Below are 13,090 nucleotides of genomic sequence, written 5' to 3'. Positions count from 1 at the left end.
GGCACGATTGAGTCACTGGATGAATAAAGATGTGAAACTTTTCTACATTATTATCTGATTGTAAATTGCTGCAGTCATGCAAACTGACTTTTAGATTTGTGTTGACTCATATAACTCAGATATGCAACACAACACAAAACTGAATCCCAAACAACCAAAGTGCTGAGTAAGGGATAGCTTAGGATAGGAAGGCTTCTGATTTTCCGAGCTGCTCTCTTTCTCTTTCTTTACTCCCCTTCTCCCTTTTCCTCATTCACTCATGTTCTCCCGCCCTCTCTTCTCTATCCAGTAGGCTACATAATGGGGCCGTTGTGTGGTGGTTTTGGAAGGAACTGGTGGAAACCACCAGAGTCCTCGCTTAACACACACACACACGCACACACACACACACACACACACACACACAAACATGCTTAAGCGCCCATTAAATGGGTGGAAGAAATAAGGTAATGGATGGAGGAAGGGAAAGATGGAGGGAGGGGAGGAGGGAGGTTCAGTGGGAGCCTGGAGCGGTAAGCTGTAATTGAACTTAATCGTGCTGTGATTGGTGTGTGTGCGTCGCTGTGTGGGTACGTGTGTGTGTGTGTGTGTGTGTGAAAGCTCTCTGGTCCAGTGAGCTCACTGCAGGGATTTCTGCCTATTTAAATCCAGACTAAACCAAGCATTTCTCCCGACTGCTTTCTTTCTCATCTTCCTCATTCTCCTCTCCTCTCAACCTCGGGTTTGCGAGGTCCTCGTCTTCTTCAGACTTTGTACTCACAGGATTGACAGTGGCCCACAGCAGAATACTCCTCTGGGGAGAACATTGATCCTGTTCCCTTGCAGATACCTTAAAGACAGATAGATACACAGTATATATAAATATATAATGGAAGATATCGACAGAGCTGCAGATAGATTGGTTTTAAGATACCTGCACACACACACACACACACACACACATACAGAGATGCAGATGGCTTGGCTGTAGGTAAAACAATGTGAACACACAAACGTATACTGCTACGCATACTCACAGCTCTCGGAGGCCAGTGAGACGATCTAGCAGGCTGGTGTCAAGGGAGGAGATGTGGTTCTTGGAAAGATCTCTGCGGGAGCAAACCAACATGTCCACATTTAAAATGCAGAAGGGCAAAATGTTTACAGGCACACACACTCAGCGGACGCCACAATTAATTGACCATATAAATGTGGACGTTTAAGTGCTGGGAAAATGTAATGAGAGCGAAGGAGAGAGAACCGTTGAGCTCATACGGACAGAGGTGGAGATCAATAAAACAGGACACATCAAATATGACGTAGCTGTGCCAGAGAACACAACACTAAGCCAAAATGATTGCATGGCGTGTATGTGTGTGTGTTAGACCTTACAGCTACCAAGATGCCCGACATGTAATATGTAGTGCTTTAATTTGGCTAATTGGTTTGTGAATTATTACTGGAAATAATTTTCAATCAGACAGCGGGAAATAAACGCCTGTAAGTCAGGATGTGAAGGTGGAAGAAGGCAGCTAATGAGGAACCTCCTGTAGATATCACTCACTCACATTCACATATTCCTGTACAGCACTTTTATATTACAGGCAGCATATTACAGTTACAACTGATACTCATAATAGGCCTATGTAGGGCGGTGAAGTGATTTCAGGACTCTTTTAAAATGCCGTGAAGACAAGTTTTAAAAAAAAGGTAAAGTCTGAGAATTACACATTTAGGTGCATATTATGTATTTCGGGGCAAAATACTAAACCGAGATTGTATATTTACAAATTTCAATAAATAAACCAATCTGGAGATGGCTCAATTGATGCAACTTAAGACACCTAATGAAAGAAATAGAGACTGAGAGGAATGTCTTCGATGTGCACAACTCATCATTATTAGTGCTCGTTTGGGGATGTATAAATTGGCAATCTCCAATAAGCTAATACCAGCATATGCAATATACATGCAAACATGCTGTGTACACACAGCGGTAACGGTATGTGGAGTACACAGAACCTAAACACCATCACACTGATCAACTGGAGGCAGCGAGGCAACCATTAAAAAAGCAAGTCAGGAAATGAGAAAACCGAATTGGTTGAAGAGTGGAGGTGAGACACGAAGAGCAGAGGAGGAAGCAGGACAGAGTCGAGCTCAATGAGGTGGCTTTGGGATCCTGAGGTGCCTTCACAGCAGAGCCTCGGCTGCACGTGAGAGCGAAACAAAGGGGAGAGAAAAAAACAAGGAACCAGAGGTTGTGGGAGGACAAAACACACCGTGTGTGTGTGTTTGTGTGTGTGTAAGAAATTTGAGCAAAAAACGGTGTGTTTAGTCGATAAAATATTAAGCCATGACTGACAGAATTTTAATGTGTTAGCAGCTCAGGGAGAGCGAGATGTGGAGACAGGCGTTTACTGAAGTGCATAGAGAAGTTAGCCAATAGAAATTGAGAAAGACGGAAGGGGAGGAGTCGCGAACGAATATGTGGGCGGGATATAGACAAGAGTTCTTCTCTTCCTGTTAGGTTAGGATCCAGAACAGACGTGTTTACTGTGATCGGGAAGAGTTTTTTCCAAAGTGGGTTAATAGTGTAATATTTCATGAGATTAATGTACACCATTGTATGACTGTAATTGCAACAGCAGGATTAAAATCCTTCTTGACGGTAAACCAGTTTCGGTGACGTTTTTAGCGCCGTGTGACTGTAAAGCTATCAGTCCACGTGTGTCCTGCTCCACTCTCTTCGTGAGGAGATTTTTCCCTCCACATGTGTGACAGACGATCTTGAGTGTGTTCATTTGACACTAATTTAAAATCTGCAACAATTAAAAATCAAAGTCTAAGACAGGAAAATGTGTGTTTGACTGTATGGGAATGTACACCCTTTTTCTCTCTCTTTCTATGTGTGTGTGTGTGTGTGAACAGAGCAAGACGCCCATTCCCAAAAGGAAACATCTGTACATTCCAGACAAGCTGTGTAAGAAAGATGGAGAGAGAGAGAGAGCGAGAGATCTCTGCTGAACCCATCAGCAGATGAAACGGGACAACACTGAGCCTCTTACAAAGCTGATCAGTCACACATTAGGCCGACACCTCGCCTTATGTAATGATCTCAACATCGATGCAGGTGTGTGTGAGTGTGTGTGAGTGTGTGTGAGTACAACACAACTGTACACAGAAACGTTCTTTTTGACCTCATGGGCAACGCAGCACGGAGAAAGTGTGTATGTGTGTTTAACGTGACCATATAATGTGACCTTTACCATGTCTATTAGCAACAGGCTCCCGTTCTCTCAGCTACCTCTGGACACACACACACACACACACACACACACATACACACACACAGCACACACACACACAGCACACATATGGTTCTGTTTTACTAACGGTGTGGCCAATGATCTAACCGCTCCTTATAAGGCCTGTCTGGTGCCACTTATTCTGAGCCGGAGGATGAGAACACACACACACACACACACACACACACACACACACAGTCCTCATTGACTACTCTGTGCTTGACACAGGAGAAGTGGGTACGGGCTCTGGAAAGGAAAAAATAACTCTCGAGAGAATGAGAGATGGAAGAAATGAAAAAGACAAAGAAAGCCATTAAAGTCGATTTGACTTCTTCCGCACAAAAATGAGAAGAAAATAAGTTTTGTGATGATAACCGTGACGTAGGTCTGATTGCCGGACAGCTTGGTATCTGCTGTATCGTGGTGGCAAAGTGGTCCAAGTTCCCCGTAAGTGAAGGCCAGCGCTCCACTAACCCACTAAACACAGACTGCTCTGCGGTCGCTTTCATCCCCCTCAGCCTCCCTGCCTGATGCCTCCATTTCTCCCTCCCTCCCCCAGTCACTTCTCCCAGTTTCTTTCCCCTTCTTTCCCTCTGCTGCTTTGTTTATACTCGAAGGCTGAGCAGACCTATACGAGTCTGACGGGAGGGGCAGCGGGACAAAAGCAAAGTCGGGGGTTAAGGATGATCGAGTTAGAGGAGAATAAGGCCGATGTGAAGGGAAAGTAGAGAACGAACTGAGGGAGAACCAGGAGTGAGCGACACAGGCCAGGTCTGGAGAACAATCGCCCCACTGTGGGCTGCCTGGCCCATGGGCGCCTGTCATAGCTTGGCCAGTCTCCTCCACACTGCTTCAGGTGAGAGCCAGCCCCTCATGCATGGGGGGGGGGGGGGGGGGGGTTCTAGTGGGGTACTTTCCCTACTGAAGGAAGAGAGGGAGCATTGAATTAGGGGAATCGGGCGAGGAGTTAGAGAGACAGGGGTGTTGAGTGCAGAGGTTTAGGCCAAAAGGTCAAACATTTTGCTTCCTGGTATGTCTGGGTCACAAACACTCTTCTCTCTTCTCCTCTCCTCTTCTCTCTTGTCCTCTCTTCTCCTCTCTTCTCCTCTCTTCTCCTCTCCTCTCCTCTCCTGTCCTCTCTTCTCCTATCCTGTCCTCTCTTCTCCTCTCTTCTCCTCTCTTCTCCTCTCCTGTCCTCTCCTCTCCTCTCCTGTCCTCTCCTGTCCTGTCCTCTCCTGTCCTCTCCTCTCTTCTCCTGTCCTTTCCTTCTCCTCTTCTCTCCTCTCCTGTCCTCTCCTCTCCTGACCTCTCCTCTCCTCCTTTTCAGAACATTCTGTCCATTTTTCCAGCTGCTGCTGCCTGGGTCGTCTGGTGTCCAGCTGGCCAGTGAGGGGCAGCTGTGTGCCGCGGTTCAACACACTCACTCAAGGACCAACGCACATCCAGACACAGAAATACTCACAAACACTTGACATGCTGTCAATGATTGCAAGAAAAACAAACCTCCTGTAACACTGTCCTGCACTCATCGCTCACTCCTTGTCTGGTAAATGAAACTGTGTGAGTCCGACATATCGTGAAGTCATGAACTGTGGGCCTGAATCAAACATGGCTCTCGGGCTTGCAGTGTTTCTGGGGTGTGACTATGAAGGGAAAAAACAACTAGTTATTCATTCAACTAAGGATAATTTCAATGAAAGAAACCATATTTAAACTGCAAAAACTCATAACACAGCACACCTCGGTTAAAATGACAATTCTCCCAAATATGGATGATGAGGATTTCATTTCCAGATTTGACACCAAAAATCTTCCCAATGAACATGACGTCTTCTACCGTCCTCCCGGCTAACGATACCTCAAACGGTAAATCATTTCTGTTCTCGGAAATTCCTTATAATGAACATTCCTAAAGACCGCACTTGCTTTGATTGTCATTTCTTCTATTTTGCCGCTTTTAGTGAGTTAAAAAAAAGGCTAAAACTCCACACCTTCACTCTGTGACCCTCCTTTAAGATCTCATTACAAGAGGTAGTTCTGATCACTGCACCTGCTTTTGAATTTGCATCTCTGAAAGTTTTAATTTTGTCTGATGCTGTTTTAATGCACAACTTTTAGCTTCGACTGGTTGAAGAAAAGTTGAAGAAAAACCCTCTTCCTTCTTCTTGTATTGACGGGTTTAAAGGCCGGGGAGCACATGGGGTGATTACATGCAAACAGCAGATTGACTGGTGCACATGGGCACAGATCAACAATGTCTCAAATGTATAAAACAAAATCATGTGAGCACTGTGTGTGTAAACCAACAAAACCTGTACATGCATATCTAAAGCCTTGACATAGCAGTAGATTCAAGGCACCGTTGCCCCGAGCAACCAGGCCGTGTACACAGGACTGTGGTGTAATATATGTCATGATTGTAGAAGAGCAGAGAGCGTGATAATGAAGTGTGTCAGCAAGCCGCCGACCCCATCGAGACAAGCAAAGCTGCAGCCGCTCTGAGAGCACAGAGGTCAAAGAGATGCCAATGAAATCACGAATTTGGCTCAGCCCTCCACGAGCTATAGGTAACAGCCACTTCATCCATATTGACCCTTCACTGTGCTCTCTGCTCTTTCTGCTTGTTGTTCTAGTTGCATCAGTTGAATGTGTTGCTTGCAGGTTCACTGGCATGAAAAAAACAAGACTCAAATTGAATGTACCACCCACACAGACAGGTCCACCAATCGGAGGATTGATTGCTGCTCAGTGATGGCAAACAACGCTCCTTCACTTGAAAATGCTAAATTAGCTTTTTGTTACAAATTTGAATTATGTCATGACATCGAATGAAAATGAAACCCACGACCGACTTGCAGCGTCTCATTCTGGCAGCGTTTTCATTCCACATTTTAGAGGCAATCCAAAACAGACCAATTTTTAATTTTCAGCCTCAGAGACGCTGGTTGGCATTTAGATATCTTTATGTCTTTGCAGACTATGAAGGGAGTGTTTACTGCAATGCACACACACACGCGCATGCACGCACACACACACACACGCACACACACACACACACACACACGCACACACAATTATCACTCTCCACTTCTTTCCGGCAGATTTAACAACAGGGAGACAACAGGTTTGTCAAGTTGTTTTGTCGAACTAGAGGAAAAGTCAAATGTTTTTCACTCTCTCTGGTGAGCACAACGCAGTCCAAAGGGTAACATTTCAAACTGGCTGCATGAAAAACATGACAATAAGGCATTGAAACAAGTCAAATGAAATGCTTGAGTTTAAATAAGCAAGATCTACTCCGTACAGATGTATCCTCTCTTGCTTAATCTTTGCAGAGGTCCGATGTGACACAACAATAAAGGAAAGCTTCTTTCAAAATATATGTGAGACAGTCTTTGTAACTGTGAGCACACTTGTTTGTGTTTTCTCAGACTTGCTTGGCAGTATGCTAAGCAAGTAGGAAACCTTGGACAACGTCATTACCATAAAGCCAAATAGACACAAATTGGCTGCATTGCGCACAGCTACATACTTCATTCTACTGTATATGAGTTGTTTGTGTATATTCCACATGGAGGCCGTTTAGCTTTGCACCACGAGTGCCACTATGTTCTTGAAGTGGTTCTCCATCTTTTCAGTGTCAAACACGTAACAGAGGCGTAAAGAGAGGCTGTAAAAGTGTCTGTGGTCAGCTTGAAATTGATCCGTTTGAATGGATTCCTGGGTTATACCTCCCGAAACATCCACAGAAACCTTTCCAACCATTCCTGCAGCACAACAATACACAGTGTGGTTAAATCATCAAAGCTATGATGCTCTTCCTTATGTATTTACCAGACATATATCATATCAAAGTATGGCTGTTTGGTGCTGGTGAAGACTGTACTGCATGCTTTCAGTGGATTACTAAAAGATTTTTAGCTCAGATATTTCTGTCAAACCCTCGCTGCATATTGCAATGCATGAACAACGTGATTGATGTGGCTGAACATTTCATGAACTTTATTTAACAGCGTCAATTTATTTTAAACTGCCTCACAGATTGTGTCCTCTGTTCGTTCCCAGTCTGTGTATCCGTTTCTTTTTTTAGGCTTTTCTGTTTGTGATCACGCAACACATCTGGCAAAGCTTCGGCAGGAAGAGACGCAGCGAACTGTGTGAGTGATTCCCACATGTGCACAAGAACGTCGATGACAGAGCAGCGCAGTTTGTGTCAGTTGTGTTGGTGTTGGGAGGTGTGAGCTCGACGAGAGAAGAGTTACAGCACTGAGAACTAAACAAAAGTGCAAGAAACCTTCAAAAGCAAAAGAGCAACGCACACACACACACACACACACACACACACACAAACAAGCCTTCTTGTGTAAGCGAGTTCTTTCTTCAGTCTGCTGTGTAACCACCACCACTTAAATGAGTTAATAATGAAACAAGACATTTCTGTTACCAGCAGTTAAAAATTACTTAGTGCATGGACACACACACACACACACACACACAAACACACACACACACACACACATGGAGAAGGAGAGCATGGGAGCCGTCTCGTCTTCTTCTTCGTCTCTCCCTGTTTCTGCCCCCTGGAATGTCTGTGCTTCTGAGAGTGATGTCATGAGTTACTATTGCCATGGTAACACAACAAATTCTCCCTCGCATATGACCCGTAGATTCAATCTTTCCTTTCCCATTTCATGAAAGCCAGTGTGTGTGTGTGTGTGTGTGTGTGTGTGTGTGTGGATATAATCGCTGGAGGAGGAGAGGAACAGAAGTAGGAAAGGCACAAAAAAAGTGAGAGAATGTGCGACTGAGTCCTGTCCGTCTGTTCCCTGTAAGAAGACGTGTCTCAAAAGCGCATCGTCACGCGTGCACTGTGTCTGTGTGCCGCGGTAGCACCACGCAAGTCTCCTGATAGGTGCACGAGCGCGTTTACGGTTCAGGTAAAAGGTGCACGGCCCGAGACGGACACGAGTCCTGAACAACACGAGGAAAGTTAAGTTTGCAAACAAAATAGTTACTTTGCTTTGTTACTTGCAGACACAGCGCTGTGGACACAGGTCTGGCTGTGCGAGACTCAGCAAAGTCTGACGACGGCCGACTCAGTCCGACAACACAGAGATCAGCCCGACGAATGTTTGTATTCAATACAAAATGAAATGAATCAAGTGCTTTCCACATACTTGTTTGTTTCTCAACAAGTGCAAAGTCTTCCGGGCTTGGACTGTTATATTAAAAAGGACGTACTTCTACTCTGACGTGGCCTCTGAGTTATTTTCTATTTGGACTGACTTAACTGACCTTAGTGTGGAATGTACTGCATGTGTGACGGGTCAAATGATCATAAATATGTATTTAATGTCTTTATAACCTATGACCAAGGTGATCAAGCCTTTGAAAGGGAAATAACAGCAATGAAAGTTTAAAATACGAAGCTCGGCTTCCACTGTGCACTGAATATATGTTCCAAGCTGTGCACTCTCAGATGGATGTTGTCTGAATTTCTCATGCACTTTCTTTGTCTTCTGTCCTGGGAGGGACGCAGCCCCACCATAAGGTGTGTCACAGCAATCTGCATACGAAACAAAGGCTGCACAGACGTTTAAAAAACCTGAGTGCGATCCACACGCATTTCCCAGAAGTAACTTCAGAATTACATAAACTGTCTGTATGAAGTGCTGAGAGATTTGTATTGTGTGTGTGGGTTGGAACAGATGGACTGGTGTGCAATGGGAAGGCTTTCCTCCAACTGCACTCTGTAGTGTGTTAAAATACTTCACTACCACGAGATGATTCTGTTGTTTTTTGACCAGTGGTGTGTCTAAAACATTTTAGTTTGAGGCTCGGGGGGCACAGAGGAGCGGAGGGGAGACAGCACTGCTTCCACTTTCTGTAAATTAGGTGAAATGTTCTTGCTTCACCTTATTTCTGTCAAACCTTTCCATTCATCAGAGGGAATGCTGTTGCTTTTCACTGAAAGGGAAAACGTGTAACAAACAGCTTAAGACCAGGACCACAGAGCATTGTGCAGATTTAAGACCACACTACAGATATTCATGCTATGTCAATATTTCTAATCCTTGATGAAAAAAAGCTTTTTATAATCATGAACCAGGATTTTTATTCAAAGAAAAATACCTTCAGAGTCCAATTCAGCCTGTAATAAATGCCGTAAGATTACACAATGCTAAGATAACACAAAAACTAATTTGCACACGTTCTGGCTAAAAAACGACTGCTGAGTAGTCCAACTGTTTGAATGTTAATGCACAGTAAAGTGCATAAGAAATACAGGAAATCCAGCAGTAAATCCATCACGCCTCTCTCTCACACTGACACACGTGCACAGCCAGACACATGAAGGTCACATCGCAACGCTGAATATTAACATCACAATCTCACTTTCATCGTTCTATCAAAGGAGAAGCCTCTGAAATGACCTCCGATGAGATAAAACACTCAACATGCACCTGCAGAGCATTGAACCCACTGTGATAGTAACACAGGGTTTCCTGCAGCGTATGCCAGTGGAGGCGCCTCGCTTGAAATAAAGAGCGCCTCAGCTGAGGTGGTTAATTACGCCTCAGTAAAATTAGCACGAAACATCACACAGTAAAGTAAGTAAGTTGTTAACGAGGTGACATGTGTCCGGATGCTGAACTCTCTATCTGCAATACGGATATTCGTTTTCTGTCCGTTGTGATAGTGAACAGATTGTTTGTTTCCTCCTCCGAGGTCTCAAACAGTGCCAATGACAAACTGGACCGATACCACAGAGAGAGAAACCCAATTCTATCAACCACTATTTATATTTGTGAAAATGAAAGCTAATAATGTCTTAAATGACCTTTTCTTTTCAAGTTCTAGGCCATTTCTCTTTCCCTATTCCCAGACCCTGAAACAGTTTGACGCTATTCACTGGAGGACATGCTGTAAAAGCACCTTGTAGAGATTCATGGTAATCTTGAGGCAAAACTATGCTCAATAGACGGTGAGAAAGGTGACTTTAGGAGGGCTTATATCTAATACATTACATCTTCCAGACAGCCTGGCCTTTGCCCCGACAAGTCCCTGAAAGTAAATTATATTTTTTATTCTTTAAATAATGAGCAAGACAGGCCAAGCACTGCCTGCAGCATTATAATATAATATATCAAGTTCTCTACTCTCGGCTGGATGTCTCTTCCTGAAATGTCATGGCATTAACTTAAATATCTGTTTTGAATTCCATGCTTCTGCTTATAGGGTGGGAGCAGCAGACAAGAGGCCAAATTAGTGAGGACAGCAATGTTCACAGTGAGTCACCTCCACAGATTATGGCTTCTGCTGGTACAGTCGGACTGAGGAAGTTTATTTGGATCATTGCAATTAGCGCTCCCGTAGAGTCTGACGTGATTAGAGACAGATCCTGCTGCAGGGTCTGCCTCTAATCAACATGGCACCCAGCAGAGCACTCTTCCTCTCTGATGCAAATCACTAAATGTCAAGTGCTGTAAGCTTGTTGATATGAGGGGAGAAAGGTTTAAATACAATCAAAATAAAAACAAATATGCACGCTGCCTTTAGTTGTCAAGAATTTGTGTTGAAACACAGTTTTATCTTCTAACAAAACACAATTTAAACGATATTTCTTTGCTTATTTAGTCGAGTCTTTTCAAGTAAGTTCCAAAATAATGTGCAATAACTTTTAGCCCTGGTTTCAGGTAAATCCACTACTCTCTTAAATAAAAGAGAGTAGTGTGAGGGGAAATAAGTAATTGATAACATGTGTCTTCCGTCGGTGCGGAACAGAATGTTCTCGCTGCAGCATCACCAGAGGCTGAAGACTGATCTGCACCAAAAACACCAGCTTCACTTCTCTGGTCCACAGAAACTACCAAACTAAAACACACACACACACACACACACACACACACACACACACACACACACACACACACACACACACACACACACACACACACACACACACACACACACACACACACACACACACACACACACACACACACACAGGGTCACCAGCAGTCTGGCCTTCAATAGAAGCCTGCGCCACACACAAAAGTAACCTGTTAGTAGAAAGTCTTACTCTTTTTCTATTGTTATTAATCTTCTGTGTGTTCAAATGTTACGTGCTTTTCTAAAAATACAATTTATATATTTTTCCGCTTCTGCTTTTTAACAGCCTACACTAGTGCGCAGGTTCGGTGCAAGCTTTTCAAGGCCACATTAATCCAACCCCCACATCTGTCAGAGTGCAGATGCATGGCTGCGGCTGCAACAAATGAGTCTTTTCATTATTGTCTCATCTGCCAAATATTTTGTCTTTTAATCAATTAAGCATTATGTGTAATATAAGATAATGCATTCCAAAACAAAAATATTACCAATTTACAAAGACACAAAATGCATAAAAGCAGTAAATACAAACATTTAAGAAGAACCAGCTAAATGTTTACCATTCGACTCAAGTCATTCATCGACAATCAAATTAGCTGCTATTTTCTGTCAACCGACCTGATCACTGACAACAACACAAACAAGAGCACAAAACGTTGTCATGTCTCAATGGGGTGGATGATGCAGAGTGAGATGTTCTAAATAACAACATGGTGAACCAGGCGAAGAGCTCCAGTTAGTGGTCACCACATGGCAAACACATCAATACACCCAAAAATATATCGTGTTAAAAAATTAAAAGTAGCATATTATCTGCTTGCCACGTTCAGTTAGGTAAATATGCCCCATCGGGATGATTTAAAATCTCAATAGGAGCATGTTTTAAACTATTCCCACTATTAAAACCGAGTTATAGTGAGTGAGTCCCTTCACTGGACATCCCTGCCCTCCTCGGACTGTTGAGGCACTTTACTTACAGCACGTTGGTGGCCTGCGGGATGTCTGCCGCTGCTGGGGCCCTCTCCAGCCCGATGTTGGAGCAGTTGACGACGCAGGACAACTGGGGCCCCGGCAGCGCGCAGCTGCAGTTAACGGGACAGGGGCTGCAGCTCCTGCCGCCGTCCCCCTGTGGCCCGGAGCCCCATGCCTCCAGGCAGCAAAGCGCCACAAGCAGACTGGAAAAGAAGCTGAACCTCGGGACGCAGACGCCATGTTTTCGCTTGGATAAAGTCTGTCCATTTCCACAAGGCATAGCTCACTCACATCTCATCGCCTCTGATGGTGTAAGTCCTCTCAGTCTGGGAAGGAACAGACGACACAGGACAAAGGCAAACAGACGCGTCCCTTTTCCACGGCTTTCATGTGAGGAGACAAACAGAGAGGAAGGGATGAATAGACACCGTTATCTCCCCTGCGTGTTCCTCTATTCCATGGATCGGATCCCCTTCTTCTGAAAATCTAACGGAGCTTCTCCAGAATCCTTCCAGGGAGAAAAAAAAAAGTTTTGAGAACTTCCTCTCTCCTCCTCTTTCCACTTCATGCAGTTCTCTGAGCAGCCGCTGCGCGCGGAGCCCTGCACGCCGCTTCATGTCCCCTCATTCCTTCCTCCATGTGAAAGCACTTCGTCTAATATTCCACTCAAAGTCTTGTATTGAACACAACTTACAAATAAAATAGAAATAATTACAAAAAGTTGAAATGAAATGAAATGGTGTTCATTTTTAATCGAGTACCACTTGATATTATGTGTGGTTGTCTCTCTTTTACCATGTTATTAGATTTATTAGATCATTTGACACAAGTCTGGTGAGATATGATAAAGCAATGGCCCTTTGACATTTCAACACACATGCAGTATCCACATGTCCCCGACCAAATTAGCACTTCATTACAAACCAATTAAAATAGTA

At 44.0% G+C, this 13,090-nt stretch overlaps 1 protein-coding gene across 1 annotated transcript in view; it reads right to left on the bottom strand.

Annotated features, from left to right (window-relative positions):
• The window catches only part of pkd1a (polycystic kidney disease 1a), a gene marked incomplete at its 5' end in the record, with an annotated part of 47,964 nt that extends 35,532 nt beyond the window's left edge, over nt 1–12,432 (bottom strand). The window contains 3 exon segments of the mRNA XM_079278472.1: nt 761–829; nt 1,017–1,088; nt 12,158–12,432. Of these exon segments, the coding sequence (XP_079134598.1) occupies nt 761–829; nt 1,017–1,088; nt 12,158–12,432 (416 nt within the window).
• Between the last annotated feature and the right edge of the window lie 658 nt (nt 12,433–13,090).

Source organism: Melanostigma gelatinosum, assembly GCF_949748355.1.
Source record: "Melanostigma gelatinosum genome assembly, chromosome: 11".
NCBI classification, from domain to species: domain Eukaryota; kingdom Metazoa; phylum Chordata; class Actinopteri; order Perciformes; family Zoarcidae; genus Melanostigma; species Melanostigma gelatinosum.
Note: the sequence above shows the minus strand (reverse complement) of the source record. Positions and strands in the feature narration are given on the sequence as shown.